At 41.0% G+C, this 27,681-nt stretch overlaps 1 protein-coding gene across 3 annotated transcripts in view; it reads left to right on the forward strand.

Moving 5' to 3' along the window:
* CADPS (calcium dependent secretion activator) overlaps window positions 1-27,681 on the forward strand; it is a 494,204-nt gene that overhangs the window by 319,265 nt on the left and 147,258 nt on the right. For 2 of the 3 annotated variants that reach the window (XM_009200417.4, XM_009200423.4), the window contains exons 9-11: window positions 1,271-1,337; window positions 13,325-13,433; window positions 20,370-20,582. In XM_009200417.4, the coding sequence (XP_009198681.3) occupies window positions 1,271-1,337; window positions 13,325-13,433; window positions 20,370-20,582 (389 nt within the window). Of the gene's footprint in view, window positions 1-1,270; window positions 1,338-13,324; window positions 13,434-20,369; window positions 20,583-25,637; window positions 25,650-27,681 lie in introns of all 3 variants that reach the window. The other variant, XM_009200406.4, reaches the window with a different exon arrangement.

The raw sequence follows: 27,681 nt of genomic DNA on the forward strand, positions 1-27,681 counted from the left end.
CCGGCCGCTGCCAGCCACTCTTAAGGGCCCCCGAAATTTGTCAGGCAGGAAAAGTTTTAATTAGGTGAATTCTTCATTATGTTCCAAAGCAGAAATTCTGTCTGATTTGAGGTGAGGTGAGGATTTGGAAGTTTTCCAGTGGGTATTGAGGACAGTAAACAGGTAAAGCCAGTTTTAGAACTCAGTTAGTATTTGAATGTATTTCAGTATGACCAGATCTCTCCTTTCTTAGTTGGATAGAGCCTGAAAAATGCCAGCCTCGATTCCTAGATTGGTGCCAGTTCAATGTGTAACAATCCACAAAGCAGATAGGATAATACATGAATTGATTAGTAATATTGATCTTAGGCCAGGCGCGGTGGCTCACACCTGTAATCCCAGCACTTTGGGAGACTGAGGCGGATGGATCAACTGAGGTCAGGAGTTTGAGACCAGCCTGACCAAAATGGTGAAACACCATCTCTACTAAAAATACAAAATTATCCAGGCATGGTGGCGCATCCCTGTAATCCCAGCTACTTGGGAGGCTGAGGCAGGAAAATCACTTGAACCCAGGAGGAGGAGGTTGTGGTGAGCTGATATCACACCATTGCACTACAGCCTGGGCAACAAGAGTGAAACTCCGTCTCAAAAAAAAAAAGCAGTAATACTTATCTTAACATATCCAGATAGCTTTGAGCTCTGCCTCTGTAGTTCTCAACCCTCCTTTTTATTTTATTTTCCTGTATAAAAAATTAATTTCTTTCAACAGAAGAGCTTTTGGAGAAGGAGGAAGGAAGTGGGGAGAACTTCCTGTGTTGACTTGGAACTTCCTCCCTGTAATGTACCCGCATTTCTCCCTGTAATACACCTGCAATACAGCAAAAGAAAACAAGGGAAGGTTTTCCTGAATGAAACTTGACAAGAGGCAAAAGAGTTGTGAGATTTAGCACCCTCTTTTTTCTTTTGTGTGCAGTGTCTTTCAGGAGTTCCCCTACCTAAAAGACTTTTAGCGCGTACACAAATTAAGTTGCAGCATAACATTTACCAAGGTGCTTTCTGGAATCAGTCAAGGAGTCTAAGTCTCACGATAGGCCTCAATTCCTCCTGTAAGTGGAAGTGAACAGTGCTTGCTGTTGCTTATGCTCAACCACAGGCTCCAAAATCTGTGCCCTGTTCCTGAGCCATGTGCATTTCCTTGTTTATATGTACCAAGCCTCATGGCAAAGTGTGTTCAACAGTTCACTCACTCATGCATTAATGCAGCTCTGGTCTTTCTCCTTTCCCTTAGGTATTTATGGGCCATCGGTAAGAATGTCTGGAAGAGATGGAAGAAAAGGTTTTTTGTATTGGTGCAGGTAACTAACTCTTCAACTCTAATAATATCAGTCTTAAGAGACATCAGTATTAAAGATTTGCTAGAATGAATGAATGCTTTTTAACTGAGTATAACTTTAATAAAATACACAGAGCTCATGCATTTAGCACAATGAATTTTTACATATATCCATGTAACCACCATTCAGAGGAGGATACGGAACATTTCCAGTACCCAAAGGTCTCCCTTGTGCTCTATTCTCTATTTTTATATCACTTTAAAAGGAGTTCAAGACTAGCCTTGCCAACATGGTGAAACCCTGTCTCTAGTAATAGTACAAAAAGTTAGCCGGGCGTGGTGGTGCATGCTTGTAATCCCAGCTACTAGGGAGGCTGAGGCAGGAGAATCACTTGAACCGGGGAGGTGGAGGGTGCAGTGAGCTGAGACTGTGCCATTGCACTCCAGCCTGGGCAACAAGAGCAAAACTCCATCTCCAAAAAAAAAATAAATAATTAAAATAATGCATGGCTAAGCAATTGAAGCTATTTTAGCTTGCAGTACATTTCCTCAGACTATTAACTGACCAATATTTATTCAGCACCTACTTTGTGTGGAGCACATTGAGAGGACATAGAGAAGAACTAAGGTCTGGTATTTAGCTCCCAGAAAGGAATCTGTTAGAGTTCTACATATGCAAACAGCAGAAATAGACTCAAGCTAATTAAGGTTTAAAAAATGAATCTGTGGAAGGCTTTGGAGTTAACTCATAGAATTGTGAAAAAGTCTGAATTACCCATCCATGTTAAGAACAGGGCCAGCATAGTTCCAGAAATCCAAGTTGTGTTAGGCTTCTCCAGAGGGAGAGAACCAATAGGATGTATGTATATAAGAAAAGGCATTTATTAGGGAGAACTGGCTCACATGATTACAAGGCCAAGCCACACAATAGGCTGTCTGCAAACGGGGGAAGAAAGAAGTTGGTAGTGGCTTATTCTGAGTCTGAAAACCTCAAAACAAAGGAAGCCAACAGTACAGCCTTCAGTCTGAGGCCAAAGGCCCAAGAGCCCCCAGCAAGCCACTGGTACAAGTCCCAGTGTATAAAGGCCAAAGAGCACCTGGAGTCTGATGCCCAAGGACATTAGGAACAGAAGGAACCATGTAGCAGGGAAGAAAGATGAAAGCCTGAAGACTCAGCAAACAAACTTATCCCACCTCCTTCCGCCTGTTTTGTTCTAGCTGCACTGGCAGCTGATTGGATGGTGTCCATCTACACTGGATGTGGGTCTTCCTCTCCTAGGCCACCAACTCAACTGTCAGTCTTCTCTGGCAACACCCTCACAGACACACCCAGACATAGTACTCCACCAGCCATCTAGGCATCCTTCAATCCAACCAAGTGGACACCTTATATTAACCATCACAAGTCCTGGAACCACGGCCAGTACTTCTGGTGTGGTCATGAGACAGACTGGCTCTGACCACTTTCCATCCTTGCATCTCTCCTTGAGGGTCAAATTTCATAGAGGGAGAATTGGTTTAGTCCAACCTTGTTCACTCCCAACTTTTAGCAGGAAGAAGGGGTGGCACTTGGATTGACAGTCCCACTGGATTGTCTTTCATGCAAAATCAGGATGCCATTACCAAAAGGAGAAATGGATACTGGGAAGGTAAAAATAACTGGTATCCACTTTAAAGAGCATACAATGTAAATGGGAAGACAAGACACATCAAAAGAGACGGTGCTGGCCAGGAGCACTGGCTCACGCCTGTAATCCCAGCACTTTGAGAGGCGGAGGTGGGTGGATCACTTGAGTTCAGGAGTTTGAGACCAGCCTGGGCATCATGGTGAAAATCCATCTCTACTAAAAATACAAAAACTAGCCAGGCATGCTGGCTTGCGCCTGTAATCCCAGCTACGGGGAACGCGGAAGCAGGAGAATTGCTTGAACCCGGGAGGTGGAGATTGCGCCACTGCACTCCAGTCTGGGAGACAGAGTCAGACTCTGTCTGAAAAAAAAAAAAAAAAAAAAAAAAGCAGTGCTGAGTCATGCATGGTTCTCGCCCCTCAGGGCTTCTCATTGCACTTGGCACAGCAGTCTCTCTTGGAATCACTTGGGAGCATGCCTGGCCTCCCTGATAGACTGTGCACTGTTTCAGGGCCAGTTTTGTTTCTGATTCTTTTTTGTGTCCTTCCCTCTTTCCTCCACCACACTCATACACAGTCCCTAGCCCAGTGTCTGGCACAGGCAGTCAGGAAATGTTCATGCAAGAGAAAAGAAAAAGGAAGAGAGAGGAGAAAAGCTCAGGCAATACCTTGGGTGGTGCTGAAAAAGAAGAGATCATGTGCTCCGAGAAGTGGCTGGTGACAACCATTCTCAGATTTCTGAGAACTTCTGATATGATTAAGTACTTAGGAGAAGTAGATGACCTCTTATTTCGGGAGAGGAAACTCTTCAGGAAAAACAAGAGGAAATGTGTGGAAAACATCAGTAAAGCCATGTCTGTACAGTAAGTATAGGGAGAACCAAAAGGGAGAGAATGATTTTTTCAGGCAACTGGAACACAGGTGTTAAAGCCTTCACACTGAGCCTTCTACCAAGAGAAGATGAAAGTCACACAGCAGCTAAAAAGCAAGCTCTGTGCTCACTTCTGAGAATCATAAAAGGGTACTTCTCATCTAAAGTTCAGTATCTTTCCTAGAAAGGCAGGAGAAAATAAGTTCAGAATTCTGTGAAATTTTTCATGTACATATGATTCTCATTAACTTTAAAGAGCTGTCAAGGTATGTTGGGTACATCCATCCCACCAAAAAAATCTGTCTCAGCCTGAATCAGATTTCTCCCTTAACAACCTCTGTGACACACAGAGGTGACATGAGAGTCCCATCATCACAAAGATAATGGGGGAGCCAGGGTGACAACTCAGGTCTTCTCTTTCAATTCTTGTCCCATTCACCACGACAATGTCTAAAAGCAATTTGCTGGCACACCCAGAAAATACTGCATTATTTTTAAATTATTTCCATTTTTTTCTTCTCCCCTATTTAAGTGATCACATTTAGAAGCACTTTATCAATATCATAATGAAAAAAACACGCTCCCTTTGAAACAACCCCAATGCCATCAGAGCTGCAGGAGGAAAGTTCAAGGCGCCAGTGCTGGTCCAATTCAGAGGAAGCTAAAATGTCCCAGGTTGTTTGAAGAAAAGGATGTCAGTCCAAGTGGTGACAATTGGCCCCCAACAGCTGCATGCAATGTTGAATTCAGTCATATGTACAAGCAATTTTCAGTTTCTCTTTAGCCACCAACCCTTACTTCGAAACTCCAAATGCAAACATGAAACCCAGAGAACCACCCTGGTTCAATTTGCAGAATGGTGAGGGTTCTGGGAGAGGGAGAAGATTCCCCTAACCCCGCCCCTGCTCCTGGGCAGCCTTAGAGGGAACTCCCTGGAAAACAGTGTGGAAACCACCAAACAGAAAGTATATCTACCCAAGTGACTTACTGAATCTTTGTGTCTTTCAATTCAGATGTTAGATCTTATGGAACGTATTTACATAGAGAGCTAGGAGCACACAATTTCCAACGCAATTATGATTTCATACATTAGATTTAAAACAAGGAAAATTGTCTGAAAAAAACAAAGATGAAGAGAGGACATCCAACATTAGTCTCCTCAAAATTCATCTCCTACATGTACACATAGAGTCTACATTTTTGCTTATAACACATAACAATTAAAACTCTCCCTGACTGAGATTTCCTATTAGTGCTACTGTCTTGGGGAACAAAATGTTAGCTATAAAGGGACTTTCTACTAGTCAGGGATAAAGGACATACTCAGAGGAGTGCTGGACCAAAGTAGCAATTCCCATTTCTTAAGGATCAGAGCTAAAATTATTATAGAGGTGGCTAGAGTCTACCCTACCAACTGTGAAGGGAATGAAGCAGTCGCAAGGAGCTTCTGTGCCAGAGATTCAAGCATTCCTGTGCGATGAGATGATGTCTGTAAATGTGGGCCTGGACCATCTGCATCAGGTGTTGTTTAAAATGCAGATCCCCAAGGTGCCATCCAGAAGACTCTGATACAGTAAGTCTGGGGTGGGGCCCAGTAATCCGTACTTATAACAAGCACCCCAGGAGATACTGATGCAGGTGGTCCAAAGGCCACCCTTGGAGAAACACTGCCTTGGAGGTCATTATCCTGCTTAAATGAAAGGTCTTATTCCCTTCAGAGGACACCCTCTTTGAGTTTATGTTCTCTATGGAACCAAGCATCAGAGTAGCTAAATAGATGACTATATTCAAATGGCATGATAAAGCCTCCCCTTGCCATGTTCCTTGAAATTCCAATATATGTCCTATAAACTTGGTTGGCTGCAAACCCTAATCCAGAGATTAAGGGGAAATGGGCCTTCAGTACCCTGAGTCAAGAAATTACTGGGGCCTTGTTCTAAACCCTCGGGTCCATGGCGAGAACCAAGCACATTGATTACTACTGTTAGTAACTCTAATGTGACCAAATCAACACTAATGATAAAGGTGCCAATTCCATAGAGCACCACTGGATAGCCAGAACGCCCCACCCTGTGTGTGTAAGGAGAGCAGTGAAAACAGGCCAACTTATCACCCATATCAGGTTAGAAAGTCTTAACGCTATCATCTTTTTATTTTAAAAATATTTTTATTCTATGATCAAAAGATTTCCAGTGGCTGAACATGGTGGCTCATGCCTGTAATCCTAGCACTTTGGGAGGCTGAGTCAGGTGGATCACGAGGTCAAGAGCTCGAGACCAGCCTAGGCAACATGGTGAAACCCCATCTCTACTAAAAATACAAAAATTAGCTGGGCATGATGGCGCACACCTGTAGTCCCAGCTACTCAGTTGGCTGAAACAGGAGAATCACTTAAACCCGGGAGGCGGAGGTTGCAGTGAGCTGAGATCACTCCACTGCACTCCAGCCTGGGTGACAGAGGAAGATTCTTTCTCAAAAAAAAAAAAAAAGATTTCTGGTTAAAATCTACTGTTTTGATGGGTGTTCAAATAATTTCTGAGACATTTCCCCCCATTTTAGCACTATACAAACAGTAATATTATGTGGTTCCTCTAATAATGTGGACAATCACTAGTATTTATACGGTTTCTTAGAGTTTACAAAGTGTTCACAACCTTTCTGTACTACAGTGAGGACAAGGCTTTTCTCAACTTCACATTAGAGGAAACTAAGGCTCAGAGTGGCTAAGTGGCCTGCCCAAGGTCAATGGCTTATAAGCAGCCAAATATGAAACCTAACACAGGCCAGGCACAGTGGTTCATGCTTGTAATCCCAGCACTTTGGGAGGCCAAGGCGGGCAGATCACAAGGTCACGAGTTCAGGAGATCGAGACCATCCTGGCTAACACGGTGAAACCCCATCTCCACCAAAAATACAAAAAATTAGCTGGGCGTGGTGGCAGGCGCCTGTATGCCCAGCTACTTGGGAGGCTGAGGGAGGAGAATGATGTGAACCCAGGAGGCGGAGCTTGCAGTGAGCCGAGATCGCGCCACTGCACTCCAGCCTGGGAAACAAAGCGAGAATTTTTCTCAAAAAAAAAAGAAAGAAAGAAACCTAACACAGGTCTTTTGATTGCAAGTGCCTTCAGTAACTCCAAGCACTTAGACAGGACTGGCACCCAAAGAGATCAATGCATACAGAATGTTATATATATGATGGAATACTACTCATCCATAAAAAGAAATGAATTAATGGCATTCGCAGGAATTTGGATGGGATTGGAGACTATTATTCTAAGTGAAGTAACTCAGGAATGGAAAACCAAACATCAAATATTCTCAGTCATAAGTGGGGGCTACACTATGATGATGCAAAGGTATAAGAATAATATGATGGGCCTTGGGGACTCAGGAGGAAAGGGTGGGAAAAGGGTGAGGGATAAAAGACTACAAACTGGGTTCAGTGTATACTGATTGGGAGATGGATGCACCAAAATCTCACAAATCACCACTAAAGAACTTACTCGTGTAACCGAATACCACCTGTTCCCCAAAAACCTATGGAAATAAAACATTTTAAAATAAAACACTTTTAAAAGAATGTTCTAGAACTGAATTACTCAGCTAGAACCAACATGGCTCCTCTGTTTCTGATTCCCAACTAAGAATATTACCAAAAATTATGTTCTAGATTTCAGAAAAATAGCTAAATCAGAACAAGACAAAATATTGTTAGATAATACATAATGCCTTGGAATACAGTAGTAGTCACCTGGGAATACAATATTGAAATAAGTTAACCACAAAAATGAATTGTAAGACATATGAGTAGTTGAAGAATTTGTAGCTCTGAATGTTTGTTTTTGCCACTCAACTCCATAATTGCTCTAGAAGACATTTATATTTATATTCTGGTTGCAAATGGCAGATATCAACCCAAACAACCTTAAGTTTTAAAAGGGGAAGAATTGTATTGGTTAGCTAATTAAACTAGTAATTAACTGGAGAGTCTTCTGTCATGGCTAGATCAAGGACTCAAACAATATTATCAAGCCTCTGTCTCTCAATGTATGTAATCCCTTGGCTCTGATTTCCTCTGAATTGACTTCACCCTCAGGCATGATCTCTAGCAGCTCAAGCCTTACAAAAGTTTACCAGCCCCAGAGAAAACTTTTCTTTTCCAATTGTTCCAGTACAAGTGTTTTACTCACCGTACTTCCAGCTAGACATACAGTTAGGCCCACACAAACCACTTGCATTGAAAATTGAAAAAAGAGTGGTTCCCAGAGGAAGACCAGGATTCAGTTATGGGAGGGCAATGAATGCCCTGCATGCACACATAAGAAATGCCCCCACAGAAGGCCAGGTGCAGTGGCTTGTATCTATAATCCCAGCACTTAGGGAGACTGAGCTGGGATGATCACCTGAGGCCAGGAGTCTGAGACCAGTCTGGGCAACATAGTGAGACCCCATGTCTACAAGAAATAAATTCTCTTTTAATTATCAAAAAAGGAAATGTCTCACAGATGTTATCATCATCCCTATTTATAGATCACAAAACCATGTCCTAGAAAAGTTAATTGAACTGTCTTGGTTCACATAGAAAATAATGGATCTGAAAACCAAATCCAGTTCTGCATGACTCTAAAATCTATTCTCCTTCTCCTCCACCAAATGGCCTTCACTTCAGTGCCAATCAGGAATCTGGGATTTAGACACTGTGATCCTTCATTCGCAACTACATCACATTAAAAATAGTCCTTAGTCTCCAGGAACTGTGTGATTCACACCATAAAAATTTTCTCCATCCTCAGATTTTGGCTCAATCCGTCAATGCTTCCTCAGGAATTCCTTGCCCAACCACCCATCTAGACCAAATCTCCAAGCTCTTACAGTATGATATACCTCTCTTTTTAATATTTGCCATTATTAAGATAACACATTTCTGAAATAACGTGATTAATGTCTACCTTCACACTAGACATGAGAACAGGAATCATGTCTGGTTTTCTGCATGTTTATAGTCCCCAAACCGAACACACTACCTACGTATTTGTTGAATGAGTGAATGCATCTATTATAAACAACGCTTTTCTAAAATATGTATGTGAATTTTGGACAAGGGCTAGTGACCAGGGTTCAGTAAAAATAACAGCTGATTAATTTTCAAAGAATGATGGTAAAAGCAAGGAAAGGGGATTTAGACAAAATACATTCTACTGTTCTATGTCCAAGTATTTTAGTCTCCTATAGGTGATAAGAGGAAGGGGAGGGGAGAGTTGGGGACAAGAAAGGTCTAACCTTTTCATCTCATGACTAGAATCTACTTGCTAACTATAATTGAAACTCAGGGTCAATCTTAGAGGTTATGGACAGTTCCTATATATTAAAACAGTGGTTCTCACACTTTAGCATGTATTAAGAGATATCTGATCAGGTGTGGTGGCTCATGCCTGTAATCCCAGCACTTTGGGAGACCAAAATGGGAAGATCACTTGAGCCCAGGAGTTCAAACCAGCCTAGGTAACATAGTGAGATATCACCCCCCCTACACACCGCCATCTCTACCAAAAAAAAATTAAAAAAAAAAAAAAAAAAAAGCCAGGCATGGTGGCACATGCCTCTAGTCCCAGCTACTGGGGAGGCTGAAGCAAGAAGATCACTTGAGCCCAGGAGGTCAAGGATGTAGTGAGCCATGTTTGTGTCACTGCGCTTCAGCCTGAGCAACAGCAAGACCTTATTTTGAGAGAGAGAGAGAAAAAAAAAGAGAGAGAATCTGAGACAATTATGAAAAATGTATAATCCTAAGACCTACTCTGAACTGAGTTTCTGATTCTGGTCTGACTTAAAGAATGTAGCTACATATTAACAACCTAATCCGCCCCCTCACCCCACACACACACTGTCTAATAATAAAGGCAGCTGCTGTCGTCCACTCTTTTTTTTTTTTTTTTTGAGATGCAGTTTCACTCTTTCTGGCAGGCTGGAGTGCAGTGGTGCGATCTCAGCTCACTGCAACCTCTGCCTTCCCATTTCCAGCGATTCTCCTGCTTCAGCCTCCAGAGTAGCTGGAATTACAGGAGCCTGCCACCATGCCCACCTAATTTTTGTATTTTTAGTAAAGAGGGGGTTTCACCATGTTGGCCAGGCTGGTCTCAAACTCCTGACCTCATGATCCACCTGCCTCATCCTCCCAAAGTGCTAGGATTACAGACGTGAGCCACTGCGCCCAGCCCGCCACCCGCTCTTTAAGGAACATTATTTCAAAGCATTCTCTAGTTTAAACAAGTGACCAGAAATGAGCTAAGGGTTTTTAAAGGTGTATCTGAGGTGCAGCCACCTTCAAAATAAAACCTTGCTGACTGTTCCCTCAGAAGTCCCAACTGTCTGTCCCATGATTCCATGAGAAGGTACCTACCCTCTGAAAATCCCAAGGATGGGAAAAACATAGTCCTTTATGCCCTTCTCTCCAAAGTGCACTTTCAGATATCTGCTGGTTGTTTAAGATCACTAGATTTTTATGCTTTCTGTTGTAGGCCAGGCTCTCTGACAAGGATGGCTGACTTTCTCACTTCTAACATGCATTCCAGGCTCTGCCGTGCCTTTATTACAACAGTGCTCGCTGCCTCCTTAGTTTTTCGTTAACAAAATACAGTTTTAAAAGAATTCTATGACAGAGGAACATGCATTTCATTGGGAATGACTTTTACTGAGTGTGGTCTTGTGGAAGTTTAAAAAATAAATGTAAAGCTTTCCAAATCTTTGCAATTCTCCCACCATTCAAGCGCTCTAGAAAAACTGAGGTTCCCCAAAAAATTTCCAATAATCAGAATCATTCAAAGAGAAATCATTCTTTCTCCCCTCCTTTATTTCCTAAAGTACATTGCAAAATCCTAAATCAAGACGCTCCCAATAAACCAACTCAATTTGGTTTACCAACTCAAACCAGTTCAGTTTGTCGAGAGTGACTTTAGCAATATAACCAGAAGAGGGCATCAGCATACAGCTCTCCAAGAAGGACGCCACTGAAATAGAAAAGGAAAAAAAAAATCAAAACGCCCAAACCATGTAGTAATAGTAAATGCATAAATCTTGAAATAACACCCTTCTGTTGTGATTTTTTTTTTTTTTAATCTCAAGTGAGTGTCGGCAACTCTGTTTGGCCAATCACATTAACAAACTATGTCATCTCTCATGTTGCCAGATGAGAAATGCCAGGTTAAAAAAAACAAAAAACAAAAAAAATCTGGCTGGGCACGATGGCTCACGTCTGTAATCCCAGCACTTTGGGAGGCCGAGGCGGGCGGATCACCTTCGGTCAGAAGTTTGAGACCAGCCTGACCAACATAGAGAAACCCCATCTCTACTAAAAATACAAAATTAGCCAGACATGGTGGCGCATGCCTGTAATCCAGCTACTCAGGAGGCTGAGGCAGGAGAATCACCTGAACCCAGGAGGCGGAGGTTGCGGTGAACCAAGATTATGCCATTACACCCCAGCCTGGGCAACAAGAACAAAACTCCATCTAAAAAGAAAAAAAAAAAAAATCTCCATATAACCATTCCAGCAATATCTATGATCATTGTCATGCAAAGGGTCACAGGAAATCTGTTATCCCTAGAATCAATAATAACAAGTTGGAAAGGCCTGGTGCTATACTTGGAATACCCTGTAAATTTTGGGCATAAAACCTCTTGATTGGATTGTATGTACTCAACTTTCTAGAACCAATCAGAGTCAACTAGTGAATGTCCATTATATGGCAGATTTTGCTCATGGGAGTGAAAATACAATCAAGACATTTGACTACCTAGACCTGCCTTCAATGAATTTATAATCCAGTAGGTAAATCCACCTATTGAGCTATGCTATATTAAAATGTGTGTCGAATGCAAGGAAGCTGCCTGTAAAAATGCATATGTATATGAAGTGTTTGCTCTATGGGTATCACACATGGTATGTAAAACTCAATTCTCTAGCAACAATAAGATGCCGGTAAATACAGATGAAGACTCTGAGGCTTAGAGAACAGACAGCTTTAACAGAACTGGGATGGGACCCCAGGCCCATGGAACCCCCAGCCTACACTCTTATCCTTCCATTTTAGGAGAAGAGTATGTTATTGGTTATTTTCTTTATTACAAGTAATTTATATGTGTTTCTTTATGAAAATACTCTCAGTGACCCAGCCTTAGGTTTCCCCTGGCGTTGCGATATAAGGAAGAAGTTCTGCAAACCCTTTACATTATGAAGAAACCCAAGTGGGGCAGTAAAGTTTCCATCAGGAGCCAACAGAGGGCAGCAACAGACAAACCAACTACCAAAAACATCCTCCTGCGGACACTGCATCTCTCCACTGGGACCCTCACGCCTCAGACAGTGGGGGAGATGCATGTAGCGCTCAAGAACGTCAACTTCGTATCACCATTAAAACAGCAAAAACAAATCTCACTGTAGAAGAGTCTAAAAATGTCCCCCGCTGGGATCAAAGTTCACTTAGAAAGTGTCTCTTTTAATAAAGGAAACTAAGGGATGAGGGATGTGGCACTCCTTCTCCAAGACATTTGACATCCATGGATAGTAAATATGCCTGAGAGCTTTTAGCCCAAAGCTGGGAGGATGCTTGCTTTCCCACGGGCTCCTTGCAGACAAGCCAGATGTAGAAATGCTAAGTATATGTGCTGGGTCTGGATGCACTAGAGCGACAGGGTCCTGAAGGCGGGCCTGCAGCTGTGAGCACCCGCCCTGCACTGGCATGGTTTGTGTCGGTGGAGTGAGGGCTGCCATTAGGGCACCAGTGACAACAGCCACGCCACTGGGGGGGCTGAGGATTGCTCTACTGTGACTGGCACCTAGCGATCAAGCACTCATTGCTTGTGACAGCGTGTCACTCCTGCACTTGTCTGAGATGAAAAGAAGACTTCAAAGCAACCAAAGTACTCCTTCAGCAGGAAGAAGAAAGGGATGAAACACGTAGATTGACACTGATCAAAATGGTGCAAAAAATGAAATACTAAAATAAAAAGGCATGAATAAATGAATGTCTAGCCTCTAACTTCTGACCAAAAGGCCCATGTTGTATCTGCAAGCATAGCAGTCTCAGCCAAGGCCACAGTCACATTAGGTAGAACATACAAAATTGCTGTCATTTAACCACTTTTGACCTACAAAAATGGCAATCGCATGTAGCTTAACCCAGTTATATTAAAAGCAATAATGATAATAGCTAACCTTCATCAAGCACTTACTAAGTGCCAGGAACAGACTCTAAGTGCATTCCACATGTGAACTCATTCAGTCTTCACAATAAGCCAAAGAGGTAGGTTCTAAGGTTGTATCCAGTCTACAAACGAGGTTATAAAGGACCAGAGAGGTTAAGTAACATGCTCAACGTCACACAGCCAGGAGGTAGCAAAACTCAATTTGAACCCAACCACTCAGTCCAGATCCTCAGAGGAGAGAACATGGGGGAGGGTTTTTTGGAGAAGACAGGCTCTAGGGGTCAATCTCACAGTCTGCTTTTCCTTAACAGGTCAGTCAGTACACATTTGCCATGTGCAGTTATCGGGAGAAGAAAGCGGAGCCTCAGGAACTTCTACAATTGGATGGCTACACTGTGGATTACACCGACCCCCAGCCAGGTACCCACCGACCCTCAAGGCCACGAGCCCACAAACCCTCAGCCTTCCCAAATCAATGGTCACCTAATAATTGCTGGGCACTTATTCCATGCTAGGCACTAAGTCAATTTACTAAGGGTTTCAGCTGTCAACAGCACAATCCCTGATATTATGCCGTTTCCATCCCAGTTGGTTAAATGCCATCCTAACCTAGGGTTTTGGTTTTACTCAAGGGATTCTCTAATTTAAAACCAAAAAGGAAGAGCATTTTTCTTTTACCTACCTGTATCCACATGAAATATGGACTCCACCATACAATGCTTAAAAAAAAAATTCTGAAAAAGAAGTAGTCCTACATGTACACCAGAGAGAGAGAGAGAGAGAGAGAGAGTGTGTGTGTGTGTGTGTATGTGTGTGTGTGTTGTTTCACCAGTGATGTGTGAGCTTGGCAGGTTTCAGTGACCAAGTGAGCCTGCCCAATATATCCATATTCCCTAACTACAATTCAAGAGCTCATAAGGTTAGCTGGCAGCACTTGAAAACCCTCCCTAAATGTCTTTTTTCCTGTGAAGACACCAATCCACAAGCAGAGACAATGAAGCCCTTAAGCCTTATGTAACTAAGAAAACTACACAAACGGTAGTATTTCTTAAAAGTTCTACACTGCATAAGTTCTACATCCTGCCCCCTCGCACCTCTCCCCCTACCCATTTTATCTTTTTCCCAGAAAAAAAAAAATGAATAGAAATCAGCCTCAAAGAACCTTCAAAATGGGAGGGGGGTGCGAAATCATTTCAGCATATTAATGAACAACAAGCACCAACAGCCCTCTCCCGGAGAAGTTTATTTTTATGCCAAATCTGCACAAGGAAAGCATTTCCAACCATACTGCATTATTTGGCCCAAAACCTTTTTTTCTACTCCCATATTGCTCTTCCACATGCAACAAAATACACAAAAAAGAAAAACAGAGTTTGAGAGAAGATGGGGTGCTAACCTGAAAAGGTATGGCAGGGAAGACCTTGAGCCCAGTCCACTTAGTAAAATTAGCACCCTCAGAATCTCAACCGAGTGACTGGGCCCAGCCCCACCCCTTCGGACTTTCATATGTTATTTGCATCCTGCCGGAGCAGAATACAGAGCTGACCACATAAGGCATGAATTAAATGCTCTGCCTGGAAATCCTTCATAATGAGTAGAACCAACGAGTTGGAAACAAACAATTTCATGCAACTTCTCATGGAAAGGATGGGGCTCCTGCCTTAGGAAACCACTCCTTAGGGCATTCTGTGATGGTCTGTGTTCTTCTTAAGTCATTGGGTTTCCTTCAGAAAAACAGATTCAGTCCTCCTTAGGACTTTTATTTTTAAGTAGAAGGCTCGGGTGAGGCGTGGTGGCTCACATCCGTAATCCCAAGGCGAGAGGATTGCTTGAGACCAGAGTTCATGACAAGCCTGGGCAACAGAGCTGGACATCATCTATACAAAAAAATTTAAAAATAACCAGGGCATGGAGGCACACACCTGTAGTCTAAGCTACTAGGGAGGCTAAGGTGGGAGGATTGCTTGAGCCTAGGAGTTGGAGGCAGCAATGAGCTATGATTGCACTGCTGCACTCCATCCTGGGTGACAGAGATAGACCCCAACTCAAAAAATAGAAAGAATTGTAAAAATTAATAAATTTTAAAACATAAAATGGGAAGCTAAAGGGCCAGTATGAGAAGGGAAATCAATACCATCTTATGACAATAATTCCTTTTAAGCCAGTTCATTTTCCTTTCCCCCCATGTGATTGTATTTAGCCCTCATGGTAATCCCACAAAGTGGATAAGACCGGGATCATTACCCCATTTTGTAAATGAAGAAGCTGAGATTCTGAGATATCAAAGGCTATTGTTTGAGACTGCCTGGTGGCTGAGCTGGAACTCCGGGTCTAACCCATGTCATGCTTTGGCATTTGCAATAAAGCATAGCGCATGAACAGCTATAGCAAAGCTATGGTTGTTACTTTATCAGATGAAAGCAAAATTATCTTCCTTCAGTGGGGAGGGCAGGAGTGGAGAGAGCTATTCTATCTACATGTGTAAGGAGTAACTGTGCACATATATTTTTAAAGCTTATTTCTTTTTACATCGATCCCATAGGATATAATTTATAAATTTCCTTACGAAAGATGTAAGTGGAAAGATGTAAAATGTAAATCAATTATGTACTTGAGAATAATAAGCAGCTTCCTCTATCTTTCCATGTGCTAAGTCCTATTTATTCCCCAAGTAATGTTTGACTGAAAACGGAGACTTAAATTCTCCCAGTTGTCATGGGAAAGTCTAACTTGGCACGGTGGCTCACGCCTGTAATCCCAACACTTTGGGAGGCCAAGGCGGGCAGATCATGAGGGCGGGGGGTGTAAAGCCCAGCCTGGCCAACATGGTGAAACCCCATCTCTACTAAAAATACAAAAATTAGCCACATGTTGTGGCACACACCTGTCATCCGAGCTACTCGGGAGGCTGAAGCAGGAGAATTGCTTGGACCTGGGAGGCAGAGGTTGCAGTGAGCCAAGATTGCACCACTGCACTCCAGCCTGGGCGACAGAGAGAGGCTCTGTCTCAAACAAACAACAAAAAAGTAATTATTAAAAATAAATGTTCCTGAGCCCCACTTCTAACCTGTGAACCAGAAAGAGGAAGAGGTCAGAATCTTTGTATTTAAATAAGCACTGCAGGGGATTCCTGAACATTTGCCAGCTGGAGAGCCAAGCATTTTAACCAATGTCCTCAGATTTGAGGAGTCTCCTCGACTGCTCCCTGAAAGGTGAGTGTGCAAATGGGGAGGACTTCAGACTCTATCTCTCTCCCTCTTTCTCTTGATTTTATCCCGGTTGTCAGTGGACCCCACTGGTGGTGATTTTATGGGCTAAGAACCCCTGTGGCCTATTGCTCTCTGCCGTGGAAGGGAGGAATGCAACCAAATATTGTTGCCTTAGTACCAGCCTACAGTCTAGGTGGTTCCCCCTGACACAAGCATTGTCACTAAATAAACTCTACCTGTTTGGGTCCTTGATGTTTAATTTGGTGAATTGGCAATGTAAGTTTCACTTACAAGCTACTCCTTTTAAGCTAAAACTAAAAATGCTTCACTTTACCTTTCCCTGTGTATGGTTTGGAAAGTTTGAGACAATCTCTCAATTTCTATCCGATTAGATAATGAAGTCTTCAAATAAAAGAATATTAATCCAGAATAATTCAATGCCACAGTTTATCAAACAACTAAATTATTCTTACACGATTCATAAAGACCTTTTTTACCCTCATAAATGGACCTCGGCCATGCAAGTTGTTGGAAGTGAAATCCGTTTCTCCTAGAGAGCTGGTCAGCATTCCTTTGCCTGGTCTGCTTCCATCTATTCCCAGACGTGTCTTTGTCTTTGACCTGTGGGACTGTGCCCCTCGTTCTCCAAGGAGAGCCCATGCAAGGTCACACATCACATTCTTCAGATTCAGTCCCCAGGAATTGTTGCTTTTTCTAAGACTGATGGCCTTGCAGCACATGTGGGTCTTCACTTTGTGGATGTTCACTTTGCTTTCTCCTCTCTTGGCTCTCTTTCATCTGTCGCTGTTCTATCTCCTTCTGGCTTTCTTTGGTGTGTCCTCAGCCTCTGGTGCTTTCTGAAAAAGCCCTGTTGCTTTCTGCTGCTGTGCTTGTCATTGCTGCTGTTGCTTTAGATGTTTCTCTTTGCCCTTACTCACTCCAAAATTAGGCTTCATTTTATTGTTCATAATGACTCTTAAGAGAGCTGTTAGTGAGGGCCAGGCCCTGGATTCATGCTTTGGTGCAGTGTAGCACAATGGTTATAGTCATCAGCTCTGGAGTCAAACAGCAGAGGTCAAAAGCCAGCTCTGACACATACAAGCCAGTTTTGTGTCCATGGGCTAGTTACCACCTTCCCCATGACTTAGTTTCCTCATCTGTAAAAATGGAATAACAGTACTTACATCATAAGGCTGTTGGGAGGATTGAATAAAAATATAAAAACTTCCTCATGTCTTTCCATCTCTACATCTAAATAACTGCACAGTGGAGAGGGCTGTCCACTTCCCCAAAGTAACTCCATGAACTGACTTTCTGACAGTAGCTCCAGAAATACAGTATCCCCACCCCAGCAGCAGACCCTGGGGGAGGGGGAAGGCTTGGGGCTAGTAAAAGTGATGCCTGGTCATGTCTGTCCTGGCATTCCCTGACTGTAGCAAAATAGCTTATTCCTAAGGATACCACGAGACTAGGCTACAGGTCTATTGATCCTCTCTTCCTTTTAACTCTTTATTGCTCACTTTTCAGGCTTAAAGCAACTCTCAGAGCTCTTCTTCCTCCTCCTTCCCCTTTCAGAATTTTCCTTTTTATTGTGCTGTTCATTAGGTTTATCAGGTTTTCCCAGCTTGCTAGCTACACATCATCGTACCAAATTACGTATTTTAAAACTTACCATACAAAATTAAGCAAAATAGTCCCTTATAATAAAAGTCACCAAAAATCTTTTAGTAAAGCTTTATTAGTGTGATATTATCAGACCCTCCATATAAAGAGGTAGCTATTTATTGTCCTAAATCCCTGGCCATTCCAAATGCAAAACTACCAACAGACACCCGTGCTTGCAGCATAGACACCTCAATAAATAGCACAATGAAGAAGTCTTAATGTTAGCAGAAATCTTTTCCAATGGCAAATATCAAACAGATTACTGGCTGGACCTCATTGGAAATTTGAGGATGCTAATCACTCATTCATTCCCCTCTTAGTTTTTAATAATTGAGGAGGTGATGAGGAACCTGATGAAGATATGAAGTATTATTTCCAGCTAGAGAGTACCCAGTGATCTAAAACACAGGCTTCTGGAATATGTTGATGGACACAACATAGCTTTGGCCCAAACCCAAAGAGAAGTTTCCACCTACTTCTCTCTAAATTTTAACCTTGAGAATTGCCCATGGAAACAGATGGATCTAGAGCATATTCATTTATTAAACAATTATTTGTATACCCACTATGTGCCATGCACTATTCTAGGCACCAGGGATACAGCAGTAAGCAAAACAGACAAAAACTACCTACACGTATGAAGCAAAGCAAATTATGTAGTTTGCTAAAAAGTAATAAGAGCAATAAAGAAAAATTAAGCAAGATAAGAGATAGGTCACAAGAAGTGGAGGTCAAGGAAGGTCTCAACAGGAATGTGATGTTTAGGAAAAGACACAAAGGAGATAAGGTGTGAATCATGCAGATACCTGAAAGAAGAGTGCTCCAGGCACAGAGAAAAGCAATTGCAAAAGTCCTGAGGTGAGCACATGCCTGAGTGTTCAAGGAACAGTAAGAGGCCAGTGTGCCTACAATGAAGTGAGTACATGTGTGCATAGAGGCAGAAAGAGAGTATTAAGAGAGGAGGTTAGAGGTGGCAGAGGAACAGTTCATGGGGGCCTTTCAAGCCTTGTCAGAACCAATGCTTTTCCTCTGAGTGGAACACAGAACTGCTGGCAGGTTTTGAGCAGAAGAGTGACATGACCTGACTCTAGTGCTAAATCCAGGACTCTGGCTGCCTTGTGAGGACAGAGGCAGACAGGTCAGATAGGAGGCTATTAAAATAATCCAGGGATGATCATGGGTACATTTCTGATGGACGCAACTGGAGATGGAAGAAGTGGTCAAATTCTGGTAATGTCCTAACGGTAGAACCATCAGAATTTCATGATTCATTGGAAGTGGGTAGTGAAAGAAAGTAAAGAGTCAAAATTGACCCCAAGATTGGGGGCTTGAGCAGCAAGAGAGATGGGCTCAGCTTTGCTGAGGAGGTCAGGGAGAAAGACCAGGAGTTCAGTGTTGGGTTTCACAAGCTTGGGATGTCTATCAGATATCCATGGGGAGAAGTCAAGAAAGATATTCAAGCCTGGAGTCCAAGGGAGAGGTTCAGGTTGGAGGGAGAAACGTGACGGCCATCAGCGTACTCATGGTACTTAAAGGCTGGATGGCATCACCATGAGAGAGGGTGTAGCTAAAGAAGAGAAGAAGGGCAAGGACGGAAGGCCGGGGCATGCCAGCATTTAAAAATCAGGAAGAGGAGGAGCCACCAGACAAGACTGAGGAACAGCGGCCAGGAAGGTAGAAGGAAAGTAAGGGTTCCTGAAAGCTAAGTAAAGAAAGCATCTTGAAGAGAGGGGAGTGCAAATGCTGCTGATAGGTGGATGGGCCCAATAAAATGAGGACTTTGAATCAGTAATTGGATTCAGCAATGTGGAGGTCACTGGTCATTCAACAATGTGTCCACTGAAACCTGGACAAGTTTCAGTGGGGCAGCAGCCTGATTGGAGGCGTTGTAAGGCAGAAAAGGAGGGAAGAGACCCTTGCTACTCAACATGGGGTCCTCACACCAGCACCATCTGCATCATCTGGGAGCTTCTTAGAAATGCTGCACCTCAAGCTCAGTTCCAGACCTACTGAATCAGAAGCAGCATTTTAACAAGATGCCCAGGGGATTCATATGGGTACTAAAATTGGAAAAGCCTTGGTAGAGATTTCCCTTCATTGTAAAGAGGAGAGCAATAGGACAGTAGCTGAAGGAAGAGATGGGGTAAAGAGAGGTTTTTGTTGTTGTTCTGTTTGTGTTTAAAGATGAGGGAGAAAATAGTATGTTTATAAGTGGATGTCTGTCCCCCAAGCAGGCAGCCTGCTTGACAATTCTATCCCCATCAGGACACAAAAAGGTAAGATCCAGGCTCAGAAATACTTCTTCAACATCACGGTCCCACTCTGTGGCCGAGTGAGTCTCAGATTTCCCATCCTAGGTTAATTGCTACCCCCGTTCTTCTGTCCCAAGGAAAAGCAGCAGAAACTGCTCTTTCAAGGACTGAGTCCAGTTGAGAACATCACAGCTCAGCTTAGTAGAAGTTGTTACTCCCTTTTCTTCCAGGTTTGGAGGGTGGCCGAGCCTTCTTCAATGCCGTCAAGGAGGGAGACACCGTGATATTTGCCAGTGACGATGAACAAGACCGCATCCTGTGGGTCCAGGCCATGTACCGGGCCACGGGGCAGTCACACAAGCCTGTGCCCCCGACCCAAGTCCAGAAACTCAACGCCAAGGGAGGAAATGTGCCTCAGCTGGATGCCCCTATCTCTCAATTTTGTAAGTAAATATGCCGTTTTACAAAAATAGCTCAGTAAAGTAAACCTTCCAAAGTTGAATTAGAAAACCTAGTTGCTTTTGTATTTAAAATTTATAAAATCATGTTTCCTGAAAACATGTAGTGAATTCAGGGGGAAAGTTGGGACAAATGTTAGATGAAAGTAATTTTAAAGTGCAATACTTGACCTTCTCCCACAAGGACTAAATGAAGGAAAGTGTATTTTAGGTGGATTTTTATCTCTGTTTTGGTGAGAGTACAGAATTCACAGCCAAACATGTATTTGTTTGAGTCCTTCAAATATAGTAGATTATGTATGTCCTTGCTTCATTTCTTCCTATTAAAAGTAATTTAAAAATAGGGTTGATTTGAAATCAACTTAAATCTGCAATTTAGAACCATTTAAAAATAAATGATGACATTATCACATGCAGTGGAAAAAAAAAAAAAAAAACCACAAAACATGGTACCTAAAATCCCATTCCGAGCTAAAATACCAGAGACCCAAAAATGAGACTGTCTCCTTAAACAGCCCCAGTTCATATTCAAGTTTTTTCTCCTCTTACCTCTGCGTACGTTTAATTTCTTGTCCCTTTTCCATGTCTTCTTGCTACCTAAAATGGCTTTTATCTATCAATACTTCTGATACACAGGGTGAGGTGAAAGCCAGTACATGTTTGGAAATATTTATTAAAACAAAGAAAATGGAGATACAAAGTAATTCATTTTTGTTCCAAACATTCATTCTAAATAGAGTCTTTTGCATTACCCTGAATATCAAGTCAATTAGAGATAACACGGGTACAAGTAATTTTTAGCAATAATCATGATGATTTATTACTTTAGTATGGAACTCACTCATTCATTCTAGGTCATTGAGCAACTGTCTAGAAATCAGACATGTTAATGAGAAGGACAGACAAGGTACCAGCTCTTATAATACCTGCATCCCAATGGAGAGGCCTAGATAGTAAACAAGTGAACAGATAAATAAGAGAGCTTCAGACACTGGTAAATACCATGAAGAATGTTATTTAGTGGTGACTGAGTGAGAAGGAGAGACATTAGACAATCAAAGAAGTTTTCCCTGAGTTTCAGTTCAAATGATAGGTAGTCAGCCCCACAAATATTTGAGGAAAGAGAATTGAAGCTGAAGGAAAAGCAAATGCAAATGCAGAGACTTAACCTCTAACACAGTGCTTGCACGATCTCTCCTCTGTTGCTCTTAAACAGAATATGAAAGTGGGTGGAATAATTTTGCAACTATAACTACTAAATAGAGGTAAACTTGCATTTCGGTGAATTCTACTGCCATGTCCATTTCTGTCCAACAAGACTATATTCTTACATCTTGCAACACCCTTGTTGATCAGGAAATACAACTTCTTTTGGATCACAAATTCTATTTATCGGATGCTCCCAGGAATTCCTGTCCAGTACTGATGGTGATGCATGCCCTTGTGGAACAGTGTAAATAATCATATAATTGCTGTGAGTTTCCACACAGAAAATCATGAAAGAATAAGAAAGATTGGGGTAAGACTTGAGGGAAAAGGAGCAGCCTTCTGCCCACACCTACCACGAAGTTCTCCACTCTTGTATTCTCTAACATCTTCCTGCATTTAGGTTTACTTGAGAGCAGTAAAGAGAGTAATAGTTATTAGTCGAGATAAATCATACCCAGTATTTGTTTAATTGTTGTGTTTAAAAAAAAAAAAAAGACAAAAATCCCTCCTTTCACCTTGCCCAACATGCTCCTTTGTAATACATTTGGAAACAGCACATCCTATCATAACCTCTTGAAAAGGAATTACCTGTGTATCAGAAAAAAATTCTAACTATAATCACCATTCAAATCAACCTCATAAAGCATGTATCTCAGGTGATATTTGGAAAATACTGGTCTTATTTCCAAATAATCTTCATTTCTTCTAAAGTCATTTCACCCTACATTCAGTGTCTCTGTTCTATCATCTGCCCAGATTAAGAAACTGCTACATAGTTTGCTATTGACCCCACTTTTTCCTCACCAGTATAAGACGAAGGACATTCAGGAGTAAAATTAGAGACAAGACACTGATTAAAAAAGAAAACCTGTGATGGAAGGTGCTGAAGAAGAGATGTCTCTTCATGGAAATGCATGGGGGCTCTTGATGTAGATTTCTCTCTGTGGATAGAATTCATTTAGTTGTGAAATTAGAATGCCAGTTGTTAGGCATCAGCAGAAAGATTCAATTGAATACACACAGCTTGATGTGTATCACTACTCTAGTTGAAATAAGGAACTTTTATTAAATGGAGCATCCGAAGCAAACTCCTAAGAGTTAGAATTTGGGGGGGTAAATGATATCATCCCTAGGAAATATGTAAAGTAGGCTGAGAGATGAGTGAGAAAGCCAGATCATGCATGCCTCTGGGAATTATCAGTACCTGGTGGTAGATCTACCTTCTTCTGTACTGTCTCCTTTATTACTGCCTAGGAATGGGAGTTCTCCAGAGAGCATGAGGCCCTGCTACATCTACCAGGTTCTAAAAGAACAAGACACTACAGTCAGCTATGGAGACTGTGTAATACAGGAAACACCTTGCACATACACAAAAATGTGAATGCACCCATTGAGTTCTGCAGTGCCCAATCTGCACAACTGTACACAGTGGCCATGTAATAAATGGCAGCCCTCACCCAGAACTTCAGTCCAATAGTGTGGATCCCAGTCATCCCATGGTTACTTTATTATCCCTGCAACAGAGCCTCAATACTGCTCCAAATTCTATCTATTGCTAGTTTAAGCACTTAATAAAAACTGCAGCCAGAGTACCAGCCAGTGTGGCTTCTGTTCCTATAATTTACAAGCCAGCAGAGACAACCAGTTAGGATTTAATCAACCCAACCTTTATGCCTGAGCATCTGCAAAAAGATCAAGAAAGGAACCAGGAATTTTACATTCCATGGTATCATTGGGTAGTTATGCACAGCAACCAAAAGGGAAAAAAGTGGCTAAATATGAGGGAATACAGTCTTCCCTCAGTATCCATGGGAAATTGGTTCCAGGATCCCCTGTAGAAACCAAAATCCATGAATTTTCAAGTCCATTTTTAAAAATGGCATGGTATTTTCATATAACTTATAAACGTCCTCCCATATAATTTGAAACATCTCTAGATTACTTATAATACTGGATACAATGCAAATGCTCTATAAGTAGTTATTACACTGTGTTGTTCAGGGAATAATGACCAAAAAAAAGTCTGTACATGTTCAGTACGGATGTAATTTTTTTCTGAATATTTTCAATCCACCGCTGGTTGAATCCATGGATGCAGAACCCATGGATACTGGAGAGCTGACTGTATATCATAATTATTAGTGGAGTCTGCCATAGAAGGTCATAATTACTTCACAGCTTCTGTAATTTGTAAAATTCGAACCGTCACTACTAAATAGATCAAGCCTTACGCATGGGTAACTCAGTCAAACCCACAGTGTTGATTCATACTTATGGTAACCAACTCATCCTAGTTTGCTCAGGACGTCTCTCCTTTTAGCACTGAAAATCCTGTGTCCCAGGAAACCCCTCAATCCTGAGCAAAGCAGGATGGATTGGTCACCAGGTACTACCAAGCAAGAAAGATTAGAAACAGTCATAACATAGTTGTAAAGAGCAAATTTTCATTCTTCACTTACATTTGGTTGCCAATCTATACATTGATTTATTTTAATCGAGTCACATCACAAAAATTAAGTCGATCACAGATTCTCTAGCTAACAAAAAATGTAAAAAAGAAAAATCAAGTATTGCATTTTAAAAAGGTTTCCTTGACTGCCAAAAAGGTAAGGGTCATTGTTAAGTACTGAACTCTGCACACATCTCATTAAATCTTATTTTTGAATATTTGTTCAAAGTACTTGCCATTCTTGCTAGTGAATAATTTGTAAGAACAACAGTCTTTCAGTGACTTAACTCTATAATCACTTTATTAGTATTTACAAGACAAAAGGAAGCTACATAGAAATGGAAAACTACATAGAGAAGGGAAGCAATATAGAAATATTTTTGGGGTAGAGAAAAATAAACACTCCAGTCTTGTCATGTCGCTGTCTGTTTAAGGGAAACTTAAGAATGGACCATTTTTATAGTTTGGAAAACTTGGGAGTAATTGTGAGTTTATTTGGGTCTCTCTAAATTAAGTTTAACAGTTTTTATTTTTTGCAATTTCAAAAGCTCAATTTTAAAATGAAAAGACACGTCGAGAAGAGTGGAGTGGGGTATTTATGTGGAATTGTAAAAACTGAAAAAATAGATCCTGCTATTCATTAGTTTGTGTGTGACTCTACAGAGATTTTTGGGAGGGTTTCACCAACCTTTAACACTTTTTTGTTCTTTTGTAGTTTTTTTGTGTGTGTCATTGTTGATTTTTTTTTCTTTTTTGTTAAAATTTAACAAAATTAAGTCAGTACCTAGCTATACAATGCTTTTAAACAAATACTTGCAATTCTCCAATTTTTAAGGCCAATGCTTCTTACGTTGGAAACGATGTCCAAATCTGTAGTTGAGCGTTCCACGATTTACTATGCCGCGTGGCCTCTCGTTGAGATACCTTATCCCCTGTCCATTATGTGTTAGTGGAACAGTAAAAATTAGTACCTCAATTCTCATTTGGATTAGGGTGGGTTGGGGGAAAGAGGGTATTTTAAGCTTTGACATTTGGTCAATGGTTATTTAATATATCACTTGCAATGAGTCATTTTAATGTCTGTTTCTCAACTAATAACTGTTTATCCCATCAGAGAACCCCAAAGTTGGGTATTTTTGAGAATTGTTCTATTTTTTGCTACCACCTGAACGTCTTCAACAGTTAGGGGGATTTGGGTTACTGTTGGTTTGGGGGAGGTTGATTTTGTTTTTTGTTTTGTTTTGTTTAAGTTTTCTTGTTCAATCTTTGCTCGAACCCAAGAACTTAGGCTGCTAGGTTAGAACTCCTGTCTGCTTTCCTGAGCCTTGTTGCTAGTCTTTATGTTATTCTGGTTTGTTCCTTCTTACCCTGCTAACTTCTAGCTGGACTGAAGGGTAAGTGCTCCCCTATAGCTAGCACAGCTCAGATAATCAGACTAGATTATCTGACACCTGCAATGTGCTTCCCTCCCCCTTAAATCTTCCTCATGTCTAGACTTTGTAGTACAACTTTTCATGTTATTTTCCTGACCTTAGGTTTGAAATGTAAGCTTCCATACTGAAACTAGGATGCATGTGATGTGTGCATAATTGCCTCCTCTCCTTGGCTTTCATATTGGCATCAAATGATCCTCTGAGTAAAGCCAACCATTAACATCTAATTTTTTGTTCATTCCAAGAATATTAATTAACATCACAACAAAATGGCAAATAATACCTTTGTTTCATGGAATTCACAGCTACCTGACTGCTTAATGCCTGAAAACAGATCATTTTGCACTCTGATAATGTGCTGTTGTTGTTGTTGTTGTTTTTCCTTTCCCATTCCAAAGATTCGAATGGTCAGAGTACCAATGGTGTGGTAACCATGGATACTTTAAAAAATAAGTGGGGTAGGAAACCCAGAGATGTTAACTGAGCAAGACTGGAAGAAATTGCAAAATACAATTAAGAAAGCAAATGCATTATTTGAACACTAAAGAATTCATTCTACCTGGCTTAAGGGTGTGCTCTAATGTAAGATCCAATAGAGGATTAATTTGGAAAGGAGAGCTACAATACATGGAACTACCACACACAAAAACAGGAAATTAAGGACATGACTGAATCCATGTCGCTCATTTACAAATGCTTTGGATTCACAGTCTTACAATGCCAAGGAGGGTTTGAACCTCTGGTCTCAAATGTCATTCTGCTACTCCCCCAAGAACAATGACAACAATAACTTTTCTGACATCATTTGTATTTGTATTAATTTTTCTAAAAATGCCCATGTAAGAGAAAAAGGAAACTTAAAAACTTTAGAAAAATCTTTCTCTTCACTATTTGAGTTATTAATAAAAAAGAACACACACTTCCTTAATTTACGTAGGAAAAAGCTATCAACCAAAAATGTGTTGAGGAAAGACTTGGCATGAGAGGGAGTTAGAAAAATTGGTCAAGAGAGCAGGCAACTATGTATTTGAGTATTCTGAATGCCAATTTAGAAGAACTAGGTCATATCATTTCTCCTGACCATTTAATAATAGCCTTTTCTTCAAATTCTTTTTGTTTCCTTCTTTAATTTGCTTTTTCCTCCCTTTCTTTTTTCTTTTATTTTGCATAAATGTACCCCTGGCTAGCAGACAGACTTTTTTCACCACTTCAAGCAGATACTTAATTTAACTTTACTTTCCTTGAATGTCTGATGAGGCATTTTAAAAGGTTTCTCATAGAATGTAAACTTAGCGGGAACTTAGGATTTTGCTATAGTTTTTTTAAAGAATGAAAGAAAGGATGGATGAATAGATGACTGAATGGATTCTGTTCTAAACAAATATACATGTATTTTGCACAACAACGCATTGCTATCCTAGTGAATTTTTAAACAGTTGTTTGCTTTAATTCCTTTCTATAGTTTTATCTCATAAAATTTGCTATATCTTCTTATATTGTCAACTTGCAGTTGCTATGTTGCAGTAATGCATTATCAAATAATTAATTCAATATTAATGTAATTTGGATGACCCAAAACCATACTGTAAATCATGTCCCTTTTCATTGTAAGAGTAAATCACTTTTTAAAAGAATAGATTCCCACAATCAGGTCTAAAATTTTCCAAACACCATCATTTGATCTAAACAGACCATATTAAATGAAGGTTTACCTCACTGTTAACTACTTCAGACATATTTAACATATTATTCACTAGTTAATTAATTGAGTATTTTCATGCCATACAGTGATTTCTAGTAAGATTATTAATCAGGTATAGACAATTTATTTTTGCTCCTGTTAGAGTGAATGTAAAAACATCGAGTACTCTGTAAGTTAATATAACTACAGCAGGGAAAAACTAAAATCATTTATTTATTTTGCTTGAGATCATTGACAAAATCTCTGTTATGATTTTTACTCAAAGCAATTGTCTGACAATTATAGAAATTA

This window comes from Papio anubis, chromosome 2 (genome assembly GCF_008728515.1).
Source record: "Papio anubis isolate 15944 chromosome 2, Panubis1.0, whole genome shotgun sequence".
Lineage (NCBI taxonomy): Eukaryota > Metazoa > Chordata > Mammalia > Primates > Cercopithecidae > Papio > Papio anubis.